Source organism: Eretmochelys imbricata, chromosome 14, assembly GCF_965152235.1.
Source record: "Eretmochelys imbricata isolate rEreImb1 chromosome 14, rEreImb1.hap1, whole genome shotgun sequence".
NCBI classification, from domain to species: Eukaryota; Metazoa; Chordata; order Testudines; family Cheloniidae; genus Eretmochelys; species Eretmochelys imbricata.
In genome coordinates, this window is record NC_135585.1 from 42288939 (window position 1) to 42311476 (window position 22538).

At 44.9% G+C, this 22538-nt stretch overlaps 1 protein-coding gene and 1 pseudogene across 1 annotated transcript; both read left to right on the forward strand.

The window, feature by feature from the left end:
• Positions 1-210: 210 nt before the first annotated feature.
• On the forward strand, positions 211-1154 carry LOC144274069 (olfactory receptor 6F1-like; annotated as a pseudogene).
• An 11419-nt stretch (positions 1155-12573) lies between these two features.
• Positions 12574-21095, forward strand: LOC144274070 (olfactory receptor 6B1-like). The gene is given in 4 exon segments (XM_077832758.1): positions 12574-12847; positions 12850-13054; positions 13056-13168; positions 21085-21095. Coding segments are annotated over 4 exon segments (603 nt in total).
• Positions 21096-22538: the final 1443 nt, after the last annotated feature.

Consider the following 22538-nt stretch of genomic DNA (forward strand, 5'->3'; position numbering starts at 1 on the left):
CAAGGCAAAGTTTGTACCTTGGGGAATTTTTTTAACCTAAGCTGGTAAGAATAAGCTTAGAGGGTCTTTCATGCAGGTCCCCACATCAGTACCTTAGAGTTCAGAGTGGGGAAGGAACCTTGACAGGCACCCTTGAAAACTGTACCTGTGATGTCTAATAATCCATGTAACAAAGCTTCTCCTGAATTATGGTCTCTTTTGTCTTGACAGATGGAGCCTGTGACTGGAATAGAGAAGGAAAACCAGTCCAGGATACAGGAATTTATCCTTCTGGGCTTCCCCGGTAGTCAATATTTGCAGATATCTCTTTTTGTGGTGTTTACCATGATGTATGTCCTGACAGCTGCAGGAAATGTTGCCATCCTAGTCCTAGTGAGGGCCAGCCATCAACTCTGCACCCCCATGTACTTCTTCCTTTGCAACCTCTCCTTGCTGGAGATATGATACACCACAGCCTGTGTTCCCAAGACCATTGCGATTTTCCTGGGGGAAAGCAGAACCATCCCCTTTAGTAGCTGCATCCTGTAGATATTCTTCATTTTCTCTTTGCGGGGCACAGAATATTTCCTCTTCTCTGCCATGGCCTATGACTGCTATCTGGCTATTTGCTACCCATTGCACTATAGCACCATCATGAACAGCATCTTGTCTGCTCAGCTGGCCCTTGGCTCCTGGGTGTGTAGTTTCCTGGCTATTTCTATCCCAGAATCTCTGAGAGTTAGATTGTCCTTCTGTGGCACTAATGTCATTACTCGTTTCTTCTGCAGCATAGATTCCTTCATCGTTCTCTCCTGCACAGACACCTATGTGATGAGATGGCAGCTTTTATCATCTCGATCATCGTCATCCTGGGATCATGTTCAATAACTCTGGTCTCCTACATTTACACCCTCTCCACCATACTGAGAATCCTGTCAGCCCAAGGCCAGCAAAAGGCCTTTTCCACTTGCTCTGCCCATCTCACTCTTGTGATTATATGGTACAGCTCCACCATCTTCCTGTATGTCAGGCCTTCCAGACAGAATGCCTTGGACATGAACAAGACTGTCAACACTTTGAACACCATTGTAACTCCACTGTTCAACCTCTTCATTGACAGTCTGAGAAACAAAGAGGTGAAGGAGGCTTTATGGAAGGTATTCAGTGGGCCATGAAGTTGTTTTTGAATGGCTTAGATGTTACTGGGTCTGATTCTCAGCCTGTGCTCATGTTCCCTTTGGTAGTAACTGTCCTTGTTGTTGTTCTTTTAATCCTGGTTCCAATTTTACATTTACAACTTTGGTATTTGGGTAAAATGTTCAGAAGTGCCTAAGGGCCAGATTTGCAAAGGAATTTAGGCACCTAAAGATTCAGATAGGCCCCTAAATACCATTAAAGATCTAACTTCTAGGAGCCTAATTTTTATTGAAAATCTACCGGACGTGAGCTCCTAAGGGGCATATTTTCAAAGATATTTAGGTGTCTAAAGATGCAGATAGTTGTTTAGTGGGCTTTTCCAAAGCACTTTAGCAGACGAGGCACCAAAATCCCATTGATTTCAGTGGTAGCTACAAATACTTTTGAAAATCTGTCCCTTAAAATCTCTCAAGAGGTCTCATCAACAACCCATTGGCATCAAAGAATATCTTTCAACTCAATTAAATGGCCTTTAGATCAGGCCCTATGTGGACATTACTTTTAGCAATTCACATTTAGGCCCCCATCCTGAGATCCTTACTCAAGTGCTAAATTATATTATTTTGAGTCGTCCAGTTGACTCTAACGGGACTACTCACACTAGGAAAGAAAGCTTGGGCACAAAGCTTGTGCAGGATCAAGACCTTAGTGACACTGAATCTGCACTCAGAAGTTTGTTCTAAGTTTAAATTTGTAGCAACTCCAGAGTTTTCATTATCTGTGATGTATGACTGGTTGGCCAACTCACACGACATTGTGTCTGTTTCCTGGTTCAATAGCTGAAATATTATTATACAGCAGACTGAAGAACAACATGCAGGAAATACAGAATGATGAACAACGATGGTGGATTTTTTTTTTAATTAGTGAAGAATTTCAAAAAATCAAACTTATTTCCCTTTTTAAGGGTTCTAAGTTTGGGGGTCCTACATGTTGGTAAATGGAAACAATTCAATAACGTTTTTACAAAGTTTTCCATTTAAATGTTGTCAAAAATTGAAATGAAAAATTTAATTAAAAAAAGAAAACAAAAATTCACTAAATCAACAGTTCTTTACAAAAATTTCAATTTTGAAAATGGTCATATTTCAACAAAAAGGAATTACAAGGGAGAAAGAATTTCAATTAATGGTGATCAATATGTTTTCACAGAATGTTTTTTATCAAATGAAGTTGATTTAACTGTGACATTTCTGATTGATAAAGGCAATGGTGTTTATGTAATAGACTTGCATTTTTCTAAAGGTTTGATTCAGGGTAACATCACACTATTTAAAAAAAATAACACTACACAAAAACAACAGTAAATTGATTAAAAACTGGCTAACTGATAGTTCTCAAAACATAACTGTTCATAGAATCATAGAATATCAGAGTTGGAAGGGACCTCTGGAGGTCATCTAGTCCAACCCCCTGCCCAGAGCAGGACCAATCCCTAACTAACCCTAATTTGCGGACGATACTAAACTGGGAGGAGTGGTAGATACGCTGGAGGGGAGGGATAGGATACAGAAGGACCTAGACAAATTGGAGGATTGGGCCAAAAGAAATCTGATGAGGTTCAATAAGGATAAGTGCAGGGTCCTGCACTTAGGACGGAAGAATCCAATGCACCGCTACAGACTAGGGACCGAATGGCTAGGCAGCAGTTCTGCGGAAAAGGACCTAGGGGTGACAGTGGACGAGAAGCTGGATATGAGTCAGCAGTGTGCCCTTGTTGCCAAGAAGGCCATTGGCATTTTGGGTTATATAAGTAGGGGCATATCGAGCAGATCGAGGGACGTGATCGTCCCCCTCTATTCGACATTGGTGACATCTGGAGTACTGTGTCCAGTTTTGGGCCCCACACTACAAGACGGATTTTTAAAAACTGGAGAGAGTCCAGCGAAGGGCAACAAAAATGATTAGGGGTCTAGAACACATGACTTATGAGGAGAGGCTGAGGGAGCTGGGATTGTTTAGCCTGCAGAAGAGAAGAATGAGGGGGGATTTGATAGCTGCTTTCAACTACCTGAAAGGGGGTTCCAAAGAGGATGGCTCTAGACTGTTCTCAATGGTAGCAGATGACAGAACGAGGAGTAATGGTCTCAAGTTGCAGTGGGGGAGGTTTAGATTGGATATTAGGAAAAACTTTTTCACTAAGAGGGTGGTGAAACACTGGAATGCGTTGCCTAGGGAGGTGGTGGAATCTCCTTCCTTGGATGTTTTTAAGGTCAGGCTTGACAAAGCCCTGGCTGGGATGATTTAACTGGGAATTGGTCCTGCTTCGAGCAGGGGGTTGGACTAGATGACCTTCAGGGGTCCCTTCCAACCCTGATATTCTGTGATTCTATGATTCTATGAGAAATATAGACATTATATTCTTGCTGAATAACCTCCAACCTATCAGTTTACTCAGTGCACCTTTCATTTCCTTGTTTCTCATGCTGTAGCTGATCAGATTCATCATTGGAGGCAACACAGAATAGAGAACAGCCACCAAGAGATTCAGATCTGAGGTCGAGTTGGAGGTTGGTTTCAGGAAGGCAAAGGTGCCCATGAAAAGGAATAAGGAGACCACAGTGAGGTGAGGGAGGCAGGTGGAGAGGGCTTTACGCTTGCCCTGCTTCGAAGGGATTTTCAGCACTGTTTTTTAGGTCTGAACATATGACACAATTATAAAAGCAAAGCAGATTAAACCTAAAAGCACGTGAAAAGAAATAACAACAATTTCCCTGAGATACGAGTCAGAGCAGGCAAGGTGGAGGAGCTGGGGGATTTCACAGAAGAACTGGTCCACCACGTTGCCTCCACAGAAGGATATTGCAAACGTGTTCCTGGTGTGCACTGCGGAGTAGAGAATAACACTGATCCAGGCACTGGCTGCCATTTGGACGAAAGCTCTCCTGTTCACTACTTTCTCCAAGTGCAATGGTTGGCAGATGGCGATGTATCGATCATACAGCATGATGGTCAAAAGGGAAAATTTGCTGAAACAAAGAATAAGAAAAAAATGATTTGGGTATCTCATCCAGAATAAGAAATCGATTTTGTGTTCATGAGGGAATTGGCCATAGATTTGGGAATGGTGACAGAGATGGAACCACAGTCTAGGATGGACAGATTCATCAGGAAGAAGTACATGGGGTTGTGAAGGTGGCGGTCAAGGGCTCTGGCTGTGATGATGAGAAGGTTCCCCAGCAGGGATATCAGGTAAAGCAGTAGAAACACCACTGCTTTGTAAAATCTGCAGCTCCTGAACATCACAGAATCCCAGGAGAAAGAATTTGATCATGGAGGTTTGGTTGGACATTTTCTTCCTCAGTACACTGTGTGATGGCTGTGGAGGGAATGAGAAGGACAATGATCAGGACTAGAGTGGCAGAGGGAATGGCCCTGTTTCTCCTTTCCCTAATATCTCATTCTAGGAATGTCAAAGGTACATAGAACTCATCACTTACAATGACTAGGTGTTCTTAGTGCTCCTCACCTCTGACAATCAATCGGTAATATTATCACACTTGTGTAACCTCCTTCATCACTTTACCCAATCTGAGGATTCGGCACAAGGTGTGGCTTGATAAAATGCAGTATGAAGGATGGAACAAAGCACGCTCCAAATCCAACAGTTCTTGCAAAGAAGGTCCCTCCATTGCGACCATCACCAAGCTTACCACTTGGGCATGAATCTAATAGAATAAAATGCCAACACAGCCCCGTGTCTTCTGTGTCTTCTGTGTAAGTTCTGTACACCCATTTACACCATTTATACTCAGCCAGCAGCAGTGTGGAGCTAGGCCAGGAACTCTGGCTTCTACTCCCAGTCAGCTCCCGTGTGTCCTTGAATGGGGTCAGGATAGACAGGCTTTGGCTGCTTGGTTCAACTCTAAGCCAGGGTTTAAAGGGGCTCTTCTGTAAAAAACATTCTGTGTGCTGCCAACTTTACTGCTTATTCAATTGTTACCTCCACGCAACTTTCCCCTTGAAAAAGAAATCACAGAGATGAGATCGAATCAATGAGTTTGAAATCAGGCTCTTATCAGGCAATATTAATGTTCCCCAATTTATTTAACATTTACTGCTGGTTGGAAATTTTCAGCTGGGTTCTTTTTAATGGAGATTGTTTTTTCAGCTAAACAATACCGCCAACAACAACATCTTAGAACCTGTCTGCTTCCCTCAAACATTTTGGGATTCTTTTTTAAAGAAACTGAAAACTCGGTGCAAAAGTTCCAACGAGCGCGCAGGAAGCCGCTCAGCCCCGCTGCGCTGTGGGTGGCGGCGGGAGCCGCCGGGCTGTTTTAAATTGCCCGGGGGCAGCAGGTGGGGCCGGGGGAAGTGCGGGGGGAGTGTGTGTGTGTGTGGGAGGTTGGAAACTTTGGTGGAGCCGGGCCTCTGGGACAGGAATATTCCTGGTGCCCGGGCTCCACAGACCCATAGAACTCGCCGCCCATGTCAGGGGGGACCTTCAGGCAGTTGCTGAGGGACAGAGCCAGCCTTCCCTCAGGATCTGCCAGATAAAGGACCTTCCTCTTGCCAGGTCTGCCCACAAGTGAGCTGTTCTGCTCCCTTTTAAATCCTCCCTCCGGTCTGTGCCTACCCTGCAGATGTGTTGGGGTGGGTCTGGCTGAGGCCAGAGAAGCTCCTTAACCCCTTCTTGCCCAGTGTGGGATTTGTATTCCTCATCACAAGTCCAAACAGAGGGGGGAAACCCTTGAAGGTACAGCTTTCCATACTGTTAACGGCTAACAAGCCTAGCAGGCCTGAGGGGCTATTTTTGCAAGTCGAGCTTTTTGTTCTATTGGTACTTTTATCTAATTCTTCAGGTGTATTCTTTGGGTAGCAAATTATTACCCCACCTAGCAGTAACAATAGGAATTTTGAATCCTTGATTTTATCCTGGTTTCTCTTGAACTCCTTGGAAGGTGACTTTAGGTGATGCTTCATGCAGCAGACATTCTTTTGCCCTGTGTCATCCTGGCATCTCTGTTGCTGGGCTCAGGAGGAGGGTAAGAGAGAATCCACTCTGCAGCCTGCAGAAGACTGCATTCTAATTCAAAAGTTTGTTACTTTTTGTCCTGATTTCCTTCTGCTCCTGGAAGGTGATAGTCAGAATTTTTTTTTGAAGCATGAATTCTGGGTGACTTTTTCAAATGTTTGGGTAGAGAGAGCTTTTGTAGGTCACCCTCCCCTTGTCCCCGGTATCTCATAAAACTATTGCACTCATTGATGTGCTGTTCACACACCAGTGCCCTCAATAGCTCCTCCGCGTACTCTGATGCGATCCTATCACATGCCTGGAAAATTACTTGGTTTTCTGATAGTTCTAAAATATTAAGGGATTCCCCAAAGTCAGAGCCAGGATTGGTAAAGGTCCCCAAAACACAACTTCAGCCTACCCTGCGTCAGCCAGATCCAGCGTCTTAATTATCTGTAATTGATTTAAAGTAAAACAAGAGGTTGATGCTCAGTCAACCCGTGAAACTCTTTGCCAGGGGATGTTGTGAACACTAAGACTATGACAGGGTTCAAAAAATAACTCTAGACATTGATGAAGGAAAGGTCCATCAATGGCTATTAAGCAGTATGGGTAGCAATGGTGTCCTTAGTCTCTGTTTGCCAGAAGCTGGAAACGTCAACGGGAGATGGATCACTTGATGAATACCTGTTCTGTTCATTCCCTCTGGAGAACCTGGCATTGGCCACTGTCGGCAGACAGGTTGCTTGTGCCTCTGTGAATCTTCCAGGGACGGAAGTGAGATGGAGAGTACACGAGAATTTATGAAAGAGTGATCTAGAAGCATTCCACAGTGTGGACAGACAGAAAGCAAAGTGAGGGATTCTTCCCCCCACCCCAGGCAGTACAATGAATATAGCCTCTGTTTCCTTCCACTGGAAGACACTTGCACGCCTGCTGGGCCAAGACTGCTGCGTGGGACTGCGGGTGCTACAAGTGGCCAGCAGTGGGCCAGAAGGACGAGGACCGTGCAGGAGGTTTGCCAATAGAGGCAAAGAGAAGCCAAAAGCACCTGGCTTCCAAAAGTGCCAAGGAGAAGAAGGACACAATCCATCAAGAGAGACTGCTCTAGAGGTTCCTGGATGAAGAGAGGTGGAGCAGACAGCGGGACGGATTGCTCAGGGAGAGAATGCTGGGTATGTGGGCCAGCAGGGTGATTCATCCAGCTCTGTGACAGAGCCTGCACCAATGCATGTGCCAGCTGCAATGTCTGCAAGTGCACAGGTACCTGTAGACAGGAGAGGGGAATGGTGTCTCTGGTCCTGGTTCACAATGGTTGGAGGGTGGAGTTTCTAGCAGGGCCAGTGAACAACATTATAAGTAGGGTTTGTTTTCCAAACTATTCACAGTTGTGTGTCTGAGAGAAAGATTTTTTAACCCCTGTCCAAGGGATGGACCCCTGTCTCCGAGACCAGGGAGGTGGCAGAGCGCAGACTGGTTTATGACATATACGACATCTTTGCTGGTCAGCCCTGAACTCTGAATTCCATGATTCATCTTCTTCTGACACTTAATAGCTTTTCTATTTTAGCTGTAGCGATTCTTCAGACGCTCAGCCAAACGTCAATCCCGCTCCCACGTGGCACCTCAATTTCCCACTCTCTAAAGTGGGGATAATCCTGACCCACATTCAGAAAGTGGTTGATCTTCTCTCTTTCTTCCCAGGTCCCTGCCCTCCACGCCCAGCCCCGGCCTCTGTCCTGTTCCCCAAACTTCCATGCCCATGTTAGTGCCTGTCTCACCCCCCCTCAACCTGCAAGGTCTCTGCCAGCAAAGGGAAGCTGCTCCCGGATCTGGAGCTGCCTTCGTATGTCCTGAGGGCTGTCCTGTACCATGGTCACCACGGGCAGGTAGTTCTATCAAGGCCAATAGCATAGCAGTCAATAGGTTTCCAGTATAGGGTGGTGTTTATGTGACCATCACTTATTAGCACCGTAGTGTCCAGGAAGTGGATCTCTTGTGTGGACTGGTCCAGGCTGAGGTTGATGGTGGGATGGAAATTGTTGAAATATGGTGGAATTCCTCAAGGGCTTCTTTTCCATGGGTCCAGATGATGAAGATGTCATCAATGTAGTGCAAGTAGAGTAGGGGCGTTAGGGTATGAGAGCTGAGGAATATGTATATGGCTGTGAGGTTAAGGGGCCATTACAGTTGGTGAAGCAGCAATGGAAGGGGTTCTCACATTCTGGACTTTGTAACCAACCTACAAAACACCCTCCGAACCTCTTTAGCCCTTGCTAAAGAAAACCTACAGGATGCTCAAAAAGAGCAAAAAGCCTGGTATGATAAACATGCCAGAGAGTGTTCCTGCATAGTAGGAGACCAGGTCATGGTCTTAAAGGCGCTCCAGGCCCAGAAAATGGAAGCGTCATGGGAAGGGCCATTCACGGTCCAGGAGCACCTGGGAGCTGTTGATTATCTCATAGAATTCCCCATCTCCAACCAAAAGCCTAAGGTGTACCATATTAATTCTCTAAAGCCCTTTTATTCCAGAGAATTAAAAGTTTGTCAGTTTACAGCCCAGGGAGGAGATGACGCTGAGTGGCCTGAAGGTGTCTACTACGAAGGCAAAAGTGCTGGTGGTGTGGAAGAGGTGAACCTCTCCATGACCCTTGGGTGTATGCAGAGACAGCAGATCCAGGAGCTGTGCACTAGTTATGCGCCAACGTTCTCAGCCACCCCAGGACTGACTGAACGGGCATACCACTCCATTGACACAGGCAATGCTCACCCAATTAGGGTCCAACCTTACCGGGTGTCTCCTCAAGCTAAAACTGCTATAGAATGGGAGATCCAGGATATGCTACAGATGGGGGTAATCCGCCCCTCTGGCAGTGCCTGGGCATCTCCAGTGGTTCTAGTTCCCAAACCAGATGGGGAGATATGTTTTTGAGTGGACTACCATAAGCTAAATGCTGTAACTCGCCCAGACAACTTTCCAATGCCACGGACAGATGAACTATTAGAGAAACTGGGACGGGCCCAGTTCATCTCTACCATGGACTTAACCAAGGGGTACTAGCAGGTACCGCCAGATGAATCTGCCGAGGAAAGGTCAGCCTTCACCACACATCTCGGGCTGTATGAATTTAATGTACTTCCTTTTGGGCTGCAAAATGCACCCGCCACCTTCCAAAGACTTGTAGATGGTCTCCTAGCGGGATTAGGAGACTATGCAATTGCCTACCTTGACGATGTGGCCATATTTTTGGATTCATGGACAGAACACCTGGAACATCTACAAAAAGTCTTTGAGCGCATAAGGGAGGCAGGACTAACTGTTAAGGATAAGAAGTGTCAAATAGGCGTAAACAGAGTGACTCACCTTGGACACCAGGTGGGTCAAGGAACTATCAACCCCCTACAGGCCAAAGTGGATGCTATCCAAAAATGGCCTGTCCCAAAGTCAAAGAAACAGGTCCAATCCTTCTTAGGTTTGGCCGGATATTACAGGCGATTTGTACCACAATACAGCCAAATTGCCGCCCCACTGACAGACCTAACCAAAAAGGAACAGCCAAATGCCATTCAGTGGACCAAAGAGTGTCAGAAGGCCTTTAACCAGCTTAAAGCGACACTCATGTCTGACCCTGTACTAAGGGCCCCAGACTTTGACAAACCATTCCTAGTAACCACAGATGCGTCCTAGCGTGGTGCGGGAGCAGTTTTAATGCAAGAAGGACCGGATCAAGAATTCCACTCTGTAGTGTTTCTCAGCAAGAAGCTGTCTGAGAGGGAAAGCAACTGGTCAGTCAGTGAAAAAGTATGTTACGCCATTGTCTACGCTCTGGAAAAGCTACTCCCATATGTTTGGGGACGGCGTTTCCACCTGCAAACCGACCATGCTGCGCTACAGTGGCTTCATACCGCCACGGGAAATAACAAAAACATATTCGGTGGAGTTTAGCTCTCCAAGATTTTGATTTCGACATCCAGCACATCTCAGGAGCTTCTAACAAAGTGGCTGATGCACTCTCCCGTGAAAGTTTCCCAGAATCAACTGGTTAAAATCGTCCTTGAGATGTGGAAAATATTGTTAGTCTTTTTATACTTGGTAGTACATTTAGAGGTGCATGTGTCTTATTAACTCTGTTTTCTCCTAGAGCTCCAGGAAGAAATCACAGCTAGCGTTTCACGCTATCTGTGATTTGGGGGGCATGTCATAAATATAAAGGGAAGGGTAAACCCCTTTAAAATCCCTCCTGGCCAGAGGAAAAACCCTTTCACCTGTAAAGGGTTAAGAAGCTAGGATAACCTCGCTGGCACCTGACCAAAATGACCAATGAGGAGACAAGATACTTTCAAAGCTGGAGCGGGGGAGAAACAAAGGTTCTCTCCATCTGTGTGAGGTTTTTGCCGGGAACAGAAAAGGAATGGAGTCTTAGAACTTAGTAAGTAATCTAGCTAGATATGCGTTAGATTCTGTTTTGTTTAAATGGCTGATAAAATAAGCTGTGCTGAATGGAATGTACATTCATAGAATCATAGAATATCAGTGTTGCAGAGGACCTCAGGAGATCATCTAGTCCAACCCCTTGCTCAAAGCAGGACCAATCCCCAGTCAATCAATATTCCTGTTTTTGTGTTTTGCCGAGAGGGATTCTCTGTTTTGAATCTGATTACCCTGTAAGGTATTTACCATCCTGATTTTACAGAGGTGATTTTTACTTTTTCTTCCATTAAAATTCTTCCTTTAAGAACCTGATTGGTTTTTCATTGTTCTTAAGATCCAAGGGTTTGGGTCTGTGTTCACCTATGCAAATTGGTGAGGATTTTTATCAAGGCTTCCCCAGGAAAGGGGGTGTAGGGTTTGGGAGGATTTTTTTGGGGGAAAGACGTTTCCAAGCAGGCTCTTTCCCTGTTATATATTTATTAGACGCTTGGTGGTGTCAGCAATAAAGTCCAAGGGCAAAAGGTAAAATAGTTTGTACCTTGGGGAAGTTTTAACCTAGGCTTCCTAGGTGGGGAAGGAACCTTGACACAGGGGCATGAATGTGCTTTGTGAATATTAGAGGAACAAGGTGGGTGAGGTAATATCTTTTATTGGACCAATTCCTATTGGTGAATGAGAGAAGCTTTTGAGCTACAAGAGCTCTTCCTCAGGTGAATATTAAGAGTTTTAGTCTCTCCTTCCCACTGCAGCGCCAGTCTGTGTTCATAGCACCTTTTCACAGAGATGGAGCATGAGATTCATGTCTTGTGACAGGTCCTCAGTTGAGGAACTGTCCCAGTGACAGAAATGGAGCTACCTTGATTTACACCAGCTGAGGATCTGGCTCAGTGTGTGCCCCAATGGGTGGCGAGTGATGATAGAGTCTTACTAACTCAGATCACACATGCCAGATTGTTTCTAGACTCTGAGTTTAGGGACAGCATCTTTTCCCCCCTCCCCCGCCCCACCCCAGTGCCTTTCCTGTTCCTGTATTATCATCCCATACTCATTATGGAGTGGGGAGGGTCACTCCCCACTTAGGGTTGCACATCAGCCTGCTTTTACCCCTTCCTAAGATCCACCCTCCAAAGAGCTGTATTTTATGACTGCTACATAGCTACTGTTGGGAAACAGAAAAGGCACTGCCCGTCCCTCACCACGTTACCATCACCACCACAGGCACTAAAAGGGAGAATTTACTCCACTTCATAATTTATGGCATGAACTGATCTCTTATGAGGGGGTGAAAATTATTCCTTCTCTTACAGGGCACTGAAATGCTGAATATACCAGGATATAGTGTTAGAATTCATGGAAAGAAATCTAACACAGGACGGTGCCTAAGAACTCTAGACCACATTGAAAAATCTCAGTCCAAGATTTTAATTGAAGTTTGATTTTGACTCATAAGACATGGCATGATTCTGGCCATTGCCAGAAGTGAAATACAGCATTTAAGCATCATTGTTAAGCTCTGGTATGTCAGATAGACAGAGAAATGATCTGATCTGTCATATCAGTATGTGGCTACGAGACAAATGGGCTGTTATAGTAGTCACTGGTATCCGAGTCAAACACCCTCTTCCCCATCAGAGCAATGTTCTGTCCTTGGACTCAGTTTCCTAGCACTTTGCTCTGAAATCTAAATTTAGTCTTAAAATTTCAGCCTGTAACCAGGAGAGGAAGGGGAGTTTCTGAATATTTATGGAATTAATTCATGAGATTTGATTAACTTTTAACTCTGTGTCCTTCCAATTCAGTCGCACAGATTTATTGTTCCTAGACACAACCAAAGGCAGACTGCAGAAACCAAACAGCCGTCACTGAATTCTTCCTCCTGGGATTCGGGGATCTCCCTGACCTGCAAATTCTTCTCTTCCTGATGTTCCTAGTGATCTACATGGCAACCGTGGTTGGGAACACCCTCATTGTGGTGCTTGTTGTGGCTGACCAGCATCTTCACAGCCCCATGTACTTCTTCCTGGAGAATTTGTCCTGCGTAGAGACCTGCTACACCTCAGCCATCCTGCCCCGGATGCTGGCCAGTCTCCTGACTGGGGACAAAACCATCTCAGTCAGTGGCTGCATCATACAACTGTATTTCTTTGGTTCTCTGGTGGCTACAGAATGCTATCTCCTAGCAGCGATGTCTTATAATCGGTATTTAGCGATATGTAAACCACTGCACTATTCAACTCTTATGAATACTGGGTTTTTCCTCCAGTTGGTTGCTGGGTCCTGGTTAAAGCTTGTTTGGCTAGTACTATCTTTGTTTTATTCCTATCACAGTTAACATTCTGTGGCCCGAATGACATTGACCATTTCTATTGTGATGTCATCCCACCTATAGAGCTCTCCTGCAGTGACACACACTGGTTAGTGTCCTGTGTATTCACCCTGCCTCCATTCCTACTAACCCTGACATCCTACGTGTGTATCATTGCCAGCATCCAGAATCCCCTCCACCACCAGTAGGCAAAAGGCCTTTTCCACCTGCTCCTCTCACCTCATTGTGGTGACAATTTTCTATGGAACCCTAATGATTGTCTACATGCTACCGAAAAGTGATACACTGAGAGACCTAAACAAAGTGCTCCCTCTTTGCTACATGGTCCTGACTCCCCTGGTCCTTCCTCATCTACAGCCTGAGAAACAGAGAGGTCAAGGAAGCTTTGAGGAAAGCATTCAGTAAATGTGGCTTTTGCAAAAACGTGCAGAGACTCTGAGATAAAAACTTAGCCTTGAAAACCTCAGGCTGTCTGGGTGATTTCAGCAATCGTCCCCCATTAAAATTAAGTTGAAAAGTCCTAGTGAAAATCTCAGCACTCAGTGTTGTCCATCTCAGTGGAAGGACCAGGGAGGGAGGTGGCCATAACCATGTTCCCATCATGGAGTTATGGGCACTAGGCAGAATGGAGACAAAATTGTAACCAATTGTTTAGATCTTTAAAAAAGCCATTCTTGATCAAAATAAATGTTTGGACAATAAAAATAGTAACTCCTTGTGCAGCAGAGTTGGGAACGTAAGCCTGGGAAATCTGCCACCCCTGAAATTGTGCATATTACCGTCATAACCCTCTGCAAACCAACCATCTTCACTGAACTCACAGAGGCCGGAGGCAAACAACCAGGTCCCAGCAGTGACCTCTGGACACTTCACCAGGAACAGCGTTATAGCTCTTATCTGGGCTACACCCGGCTGTGACCAGCTCCGGGAAAGCAACAGCTCCAGGCTCACCAGGCCCTTGGAGGCAGGGAGGTTGGGCAAACAAAGAGGTAGACTCACATGCCAGGTCCGCTGGGACTGTCCAGGCCCAGCTGGGGGTTTGCTAGGGCACCCGTAGAACGGAGGCCGTTCCGGGGGTTGGGTCGGTCAAATGGTCACTGATGAGGGACTCTGCTCATGGCCCTGCAGGGCACCAGCTGCTCTGCTTCCAGCAGCTGCACAGAGCAGTTCAAAGGGAGGGGACCTGTTACAATGAGCGTCCCCAAAACTAACTGCAACAAGCCCAATGTCCAACAGGGCTAGTTCTGAGGGCACAGTGTCTAGTCAGCCCCAGGTACCCCAGGCAGCTCTGCTCCACACAGGGCCCTTTCCTCAGGGGGTGAGGCAACTTATGGTGAGAGGAAGCGGCGACCACCTACCAAACGGCAGAACTCCTCTGATGCCAAAAACGGCAGTGCTGGCTCAGTCACTGGGAGCACGTCAGGGCTTGGCCAGAGGTCGGGGAGCTGGACACCAGTGAGAATTGTAGGGCTCCGACACTGTGGAAAGGATTTCCCAAGGGACCTGACAGAGCTAGTCACCCAAATCTCTTTTAAATGGGAGATGGACGCCTATCTCCCTTAAAAGTCTCTGAGAATCTCAGCCTGGAGAGCCACTGGGATTCTGTCATGGGAGCTTCAATCTGTGCATTTCCATTTGGAAACAGAACCCACATCAACTGAAAGGCACTGAATGGATGGGAAACCCCTGCTAAACCACGCTACATGGCAGAGGGGCATTGCTGGCACATGATGGCATATATCACATTGGTAGATGTGCAGGTGAACGAGCCTCTGATAGTGTGGCTGATGTGATTAGGCCCTATGATGGTGTCCCCTGAATAGATATGTGGACACAGTTGGCAACGGGCTTTGTTGCAAGGATAGGTTCCTGGGTTAGTGTTTTTGTTGTGTGGGGTGTGGTTGCTGGTGAGTATTTGCTTCAGGTTGGGGAGCTGTCTGTAAGCAAGGACTGGCCTGTCTCCCAAGATCTGTGAGAGTGATGGGTTGTCCTTCAGGATAGGTTGTAGATCCTTGACGATGCGTTGGAGAGGTTTTAGTTGGGGGCTGAAGGTGATGGCTAGTGGCGTTCTGTTATTTTCTTTGTTGGGCCTGTCCTGTAGTAGGTAACTTCTGGGTACTCTTCTGGCTCGGTCAGTCTGTTTCTTCACTTCAGCAGGTGGGTATTGTAGTTGTAAGAATGCTTGAATCTTGTAGGTGTTTGTCTCTGTCTGAGGGGTTGGAGCAAATGCGGTTGTATCGTAGAGCTTGGCTGTAGACAATGGATCATGTGGTGTGGTCTGGGTGAAAGCTGGAGGCATGTAGGTAAGCATAGTGGTCAGTAGGTTTCCGGTATAGGGTGGTGTTTATGTGGCCATTGCTGATTAGCACTGTAGTGTCCAGGAAGTGGATCTCTTGTGTGGACTGGTCCAGGCTGAGGTTGATGGTTGGATGGAAATTGTTGAAATCATGGTGGCTTCTTTTCCATGGGTCCAGATGATGAAGATGTCATCAACGTAGCGCAAGTAGAGTAGGGGCGTTAGGGGACGAGAGCTGAGGAAGCTTTGTTCTAAGTCAGCCATGAAAATGTCGGCATACTGTGGGGCCATGCGGGTTCCCGTAGCAGTGACGCTGTTTTGAAGGTATACATTGTCCCCAAACACTCCCTCCTCAGGCCCTACGCTACCAGCACTCCCAGCTATCTTTGAGACACCACTGACTTCCTGAGGAAACTACAATCCATCGGTGATCTTCCTGAAAACACGATCCTAGCCACTATGGATGTAGAAGCCCTCTACACCAACCTTCGACACAAAGATGGACTACAAGTTGTCAGGAACAGTATCCCTGATTATGTCACGGCAAACCTAGTGGCTGAACTTTGTGACTTTGTCCTCACCCATAACTACTTCACATGCCTGTTGCCAACTGTGTCCACATATCTATTCAGGGGACACCATCATAGGGCCTAATCACATCAGCCACACTATCAGAGGCTCGTTCACCTGCACATCTACCAATGTGATATATGCCATCATGTGCCACCAATGCCCCTCTGCCATGTATATTGGCCAAAATGAACAATCTCTACATAAAAGAATAAATGGACACAAATCAGACATCAAGAATTATAACATTTAAAAACCAGTTGGAGAACACTTCAATCTCCCTGGTCACTGGATTACAGACCTAAAAGTGGCAATTCTTCAACAAAAAAACTTCAAAAACAGACTCCAACGAGAGACTGCTGAATTGGAATTCATTTGCAAACTGGATACAATTAACTTAGGCTTGAATAAAGACTGGGAGTTGATGTGTCCTTACACAAAGTAAAACTATTTCCCCATGTTTATTTCCCCTCCTACTGTTCTTGTAAAGTGCTGGAAATGGCGCACCTTGATTATCACTACAATAGGTTCCCCCCCGCCCCGGCTCTCCTGCTGGTAATAGCTCACCTTACCTGATCACTCTTGTTAAAGTCTGTATGGTAAAAAGAAAAGGAGTACTTGTGGCACCTTAGAGACTAACCAATTGTTTCATGTTCTCTGTGTATATAAAATCTCCCCACTTGCAGGCATCCGATGAAGTGAGCTGTAGCTCACGAAAGCTTATGCTCTAATAAATTTGTTAGTCTCTAAGGTGCCACAAGTACTCCTTTTCTTTTTAAGAATGGGAAAGAGGCAGCTATAGCGAGAAGAATCCACCATAGGAGAGAAGAGCAACAGGCTGTCATGCTGGGAAATCGACACTAGATGGCAGCAGAGTAGAGGAAATGGGGTGGGGGGGCATCAGAAATACTGACTAGTGACCAATAGAGTTCAGTAGCCAATACAATAATGGGAAAGTTATACTGTAAAATGGCTCCTAGGTGGCAGCATGTTGTAAGAGTGAGACATGGGCCACTATTTTCAAAAATGCCCATTAGATGGCAGCATCTCTTGAATACTAATTTGGGGTGGTGCAAGTACATGATAACTGGCCATCACCTTGGACAGGCATCTCCCAAAACTGTAAGCTGGTGTTTGTCCATGTTCTAAAATATTTTCCACAAAGGATCATTAGACTAAAACGTGATGTAGAATGGGACTTGTATAATTGCAACTCACAGTGGGCATTGTTAGCTACAATGCTTTGGAGACACAAAATGAACCAAGTGGGAAAAAGGTCAAAGTGGGACCATTTTGAAAAGCATGAAGAGAGAATACAACTATGAGAGAGCATTTACACTTTTTAAATCGAAGGGGAAGCCCATTTTCTGTCCCTTCAGGTAACTGCAGGTCTCTACTGAGAAAGTCCCATTTCTGCAGAATGATGAAAGACAAGAACCTCAGTGGAACTGGAGTCTTGTCTGCCAAACCCTGAAGAGCTCTGTGTGTCGAAAACATGTCTCTCACCAGCAGAAGTTGGTCCAATAAAAGGTATTACCTCACCCACCTGGTCTCAAACCCTGAGAAATGAGTTCATCGACTCCAGTGAGAGCTGTCCTATGAATAGAGGTGAGCACCCAATTCCAAACTGCTGCTGCTTTGCATTTATATATCACCTTCCGAACCGGGGTATTAAAGTGCTTGAGTAATTAAGCATGAGCAATTTAAGATTCACCTTCTGTGAAGAATGTGGGAAGTATCTGTATTCATTTTTATGATACATAGTCTGTGTCAGGATGCTGGGCAAAGGTAGGTAGGACAAGTGTTAGGAGCTGGAGATCCCGGAACTGAAGCCAGGGGTCAGAGTCAGTATCAGGGTCAAGAGTCAAGCCGAGGGTCAGAGCCGGAGGGAGAATCAGGAATTTTTTTCCCCTTCATTTCATTTGCCTACAGTTCTTGCCATTCCTTCCTTAGCTCACTTTTGATTAGGTGTTTAAGTGCCAGTTTGCTTAAGGGGATCCCGAGGTCAACTTGTTTGTGATTAATAACACTTTTTGCCAGCCAATTCGTTGCCTGCTATCCCTGTCTGCACCAGGATCCATGCGATTACGTTGGTTATATCCAGTTCCACCAGTCTGGCTGTTAGCAGTAATATATCATTAAGAGAATCATTTCTGCTGTCAGACTCACCACTGTGAGTTGCCTGCTGCAGCCCTGATAAACAGTCAGACAGGATGGCCACAGCAGCTGGCCACACATCTAAAGCACGATTTAGTGCTAGCATAATCCCTGTGTATCTCAGCCATAAAGACGGATACAAAGTTAGCCATACAGCTTTCTTGAGTCCGAGTGAGGGCACACAGGAAGCTGTTCCCACTCTGTTCTTTCCTCTTTGGAACCCTCTGTATGTATTTGTCAATAGTGTCCCCACTTATAGCAAATCAATATAATTGTGACATCTTGTCTATCATTTTTTTATTGATTTCATTATATAATTCCACGTCTTTCCCGACCGGGGGTGATTTTCTAAGGATAGAATATTTTCCCATAGCTATACATTTTGGTCTCTTTCAATCCCTTCTTTTCATGAAGATCAGCTATCCACTTCTGTACCTTATTTACATGGGGAATGTTGACTTTTTGTCCGAACCGTTTAGCTTAGTGCTATCTTCACTATTATCTCGTACTTTGACCCAAAAAGGTTGAGTCTGGGAGCTTCGTTCTAAGAGTTAGCAGTAGCTGATGGAAATGCGTATATCTGTAGTACAGAGATACAGTAATGAACTCACCACCTGATATGCAATGCGTGTGTGTGGATATAATGTAGTTCGGATTTGTATTCATTGCTGACCCAAAGGCTGGGCATCCATATTCAATAACTGGTCTAATCAGTGCTCTGTATAGCATTGCCACCATTTTCATATCCACTCCCCAGGATGTTCCAAAGATATTTGACTTTTGCACTTATCTAATACTTTCAGTATGGTCCCTCCAAGTGAGCTTGTTATCAAATATCACACCGAAGAATTTGTAATGTCAGTATATTTATCTCTTGGTCATATAGCTATAACTTTACATCTTTTTGGCTTTTCCATGTTGTGAGGATCATTCCCTTAGTTTCGTCTATGAGAATTTGAAGCCCCACCTCTTCCCCATTCTGCACTTCTCTTAAGTGCATCATCATTCTTTTGGTGGCACTTTCAAGGTTTCTGCTTTTGATCCATATGGCACAGTCAGCAAACATGATCCCTATTCCTATCCTCATCTCTTCAGGGCGATCATTTATCATGATGTTAAAGACGGCTGGCGTAACTACACTGCTCTGTGGAGTTTCACTTGCAATTTACTATACGCTGGAGAAAGCTTTCCCTAATTGGACTTGTTCTTTTGCCTAAGAAGTTCCTTATCCATCTGTACATTCTTCCTATGTTACCCACTGAGGCCACTTTATGAAGTAGTTCCTCTCTCCAGAACACATCGTAGGCTTTTTCTATGCCCAGGAATATTAGTATAATTAATTCTGTGATTCTCATGCTTTTTTGTGCTTCTGTCTCTATCCTGACAGTGTGGTCAATCACACTCCCACCTTACTGGAGCCCACTTTGTGTTTTATCTATAAACCTTCTTCTTTCTAGGTGTGCTACTGTTCTCTCCCTTACTATACTTTCCATGGTTTTACCTAAGCCACACTAAAGTTTACATTTAAAATATCCACATCCTTCTCCCATCCCACCTCTTCATCTCATAATTATCCTTAATGTTCTTTTCTTCTCCCTAATTTGTAACCGCTGATATTCATCATTACTGACTTTTTGAAGCATGGTGGCCAGAGTTTCTGCTTTTCTTTTCTTAGAGCTTATTACTCCATGCCCCGCAACTGGAAGACTTAGTGTTACGTGACTCTTACTCTTTATTCCATTCATTTCCCTAGTTTGTTTATATATAATCTTTGCTGTATTGGTATGTTTACTTACTTCCCCATGTTATGGTGTCCAGCTCTCTCTTTTTGCCCTTTTTATAGCCCTTTGTGAAACTACCTTACTTTTTTATATTTCATTAAGTCCATTAGTTAAGGATTTTTTGCTGTCTTATATGACTTATTCCTTTCCCTAATTACCATTTCATATTCCCTGTTCCACCATGGTACACTTCCCCTATCTTCAGGCAGTGTTGGCATCCTAGGAATAGCTAGGCTGGCTGTCTTTATGATTCCTTTATTAATATTACTACAGAATTCCTCAATATCTTCACAGATACATTACTTACTCACATATTGCTCACTTCTCTTTCCAAAGATTTTTCCAGTTTGCTTTTTTAAGATTCCAAGTGGGGATATCCTTTTCCTTGAGATGTAATTAATGTCAGGACCTGGTCACTAGCCATTCCCACCCCTCTGTCAATTTCACAGCTGCATTCACTCGCTATGGTCCCAGATCCAGACATGAGAAGCTTCCATCAGCTGTATTGAACCTGGTAGGCGCTCCATCATTGATTGCTAAATTATTCTCTTCAAAGATTTGCTCTGAACATTTTCCATGTTTTTCTTACTTCCCTGCAATCGGTTGTGACTATTCAGATCACCACAGACAATGAGTGGGCATGTGACACTTGCAATGAATTCTTTCAGGTCCATAGCCTCTAGTTTCCTGCACGGGTAATAAACATGATAAAGTCTTAGAGATGCAGAATTGTTTTGTATTGGTATCTCAATAGCATTATTCTTGATATTTAGCTTTCTAATCTCTATTTCAAGGTACTTCAGGTTCTCCTTAGTGAAAGGGTATGCGTCCCCACCTTTTCCATTTCTCTATCATGTCCATATAGACCATATCCTGGGATTTTATAGTCTCAAGCCAAGTCTTGTATGCATATTAGATCAGGCTTTGTTTTCATATCAAAAATATTGGTCTTTAATTCCTACCCATGTGCTATTAAGCCGTGGGAATTCAAGCTGAAAATCTGTTTCTAACCGTCCATAGTAGTTTCACTGAGGAAAGTCTGAAGTTGTTCCACTGACAGGTTGCTAGCCTGCAGCTTTAGTTATAATTCTCATTTTCTGTTTTCTTTCCTGTTTGAGAACTACAATTGATTACATCAACCATTACTGCAATGAACCTCTTTTCATCCCAACGTTACTCATTCCCTCCCATTAATTTGTTGCAGGCTATTGCCTTTCCTCACATCAGGTTCTCTTTTAGGTATCTCCTAACAGCTTCTGCACAGGACATGTTATTAGCAACTTGGGTTTCTTGTAGTTCTCTAGCTTGCTCCCCTCAGTACAGCTTGCATATTCTGAGCTGTGTTTTCCTCCACAGTTGCAACATTTTTGTTCTGTCCCTTCCTCACAGTCATCCTGTGAATGGTCACCTCCACACTTACTGCACTGTATTTTCCCATTGGAATTATTTGCAACATGACCAAATCTCTGGCCGCTGTAGCATCTCACAGAAAGAGGACTATAGGACTTTGATACCCTAAAGTTACTCTGATATTCTGGACTATCTGGTCACATCCCTCCCTTAAAATGTGACCAGCACAGCTGTCAAGCACTTGCTATCACTGCCTCTTCTGCTAATGAGCCTCTTAGCACTTATCACCTTATCTCCACCTATTCCTTGCTTTCTTTCCTGAAATTTCATTTGGCACCCCAGATACTATCCATCTTGTTTCTGTGAGGAATTTGGGTAGCTGACAACTTATTTGTATTTTACTTAGCACCTTTGTCTTAAGGAGTGTCCCTACTTGGTCTTTGTTTTTACATTCCACTAATGAGTCTCCAGCAGGTACCATCTTAGCTCTTGCTCTGTCTCCAGCACTTTTTTGATCCCCTCTGCCATTCTCAGGGGGTTGATATCCCCTATCTTTATATCCTTATCTACGGATTTTACTGTTAGGTAATTTCCCCCCATTTCCCTTTCCTGCCCTCCTATTTGCTGGTCCTTCTTCTGGGTGCAGAGAATCTCCCCTTTTCTTTTTCCTTGCTGGCATCCAGTCTTCATCAATGCTTTCCCTGTACTCATGGTCTAGCCTGGTTTCAGTTTCATTTCTCTCATCCATCTCACTCTGCCCAGCCAGCCACTGAGCCAACACCCCACAGTCACCACTGAAACAGCCTTTCTTCAGCCAGACCCTGGACACTTCCTTTTACACCCCATCACTTTATATAGGGTCAAGGAGCCAATCAGGGATAGCTAAGACCACTGTCAGTCAGATCACATGAGGCGGAACTTCCCCTGGTGTTAAACCACTGCAGATTGTGTGTTGCAAGGAATAATCAAATTACAGGTAGCAATGTGGGGATGTTTGTTGCCTGGTATTCCTATAGACCCACTAGGCCTTACATCATCTCTTCTAGGGGTGCTGCCCAGACAGGCTCTTCTAGGAGGATGATGGTATGCTTGGCAGATGAGGGAAGCTTGACTATCAAATCCACAGTAATAACCACCTAGAGTCTAGATAGGGTGTCTGAAGGTGCTGAGGGGCGCCTTCTTACTAACTAAAGGAGGAAGTGGTCTTGGGGAATAGAGCATCCAGGAAAATATAGGGCTTGAGGATGCACACCAGCTGGGTATGGTCAGGGAGGTATTCCCCTTTTCAGGACAGGGCATTGGCTGCCTTGTTCTGGTGATAGGTGATGGTAAAATAAAAGTGTGTGAACAACAGGGCCCACTGAAGCTGTCTTTGGTTCAGCGCCTTTGCCCTACGGAGATAGTCCAAGATTTTATGATCTGTGTATACCTGTATTGGGTGTTGGGCACCTTCAAGGTGGTGGCGCCATTCCCCGAAGGTGGTGGCGCCATTC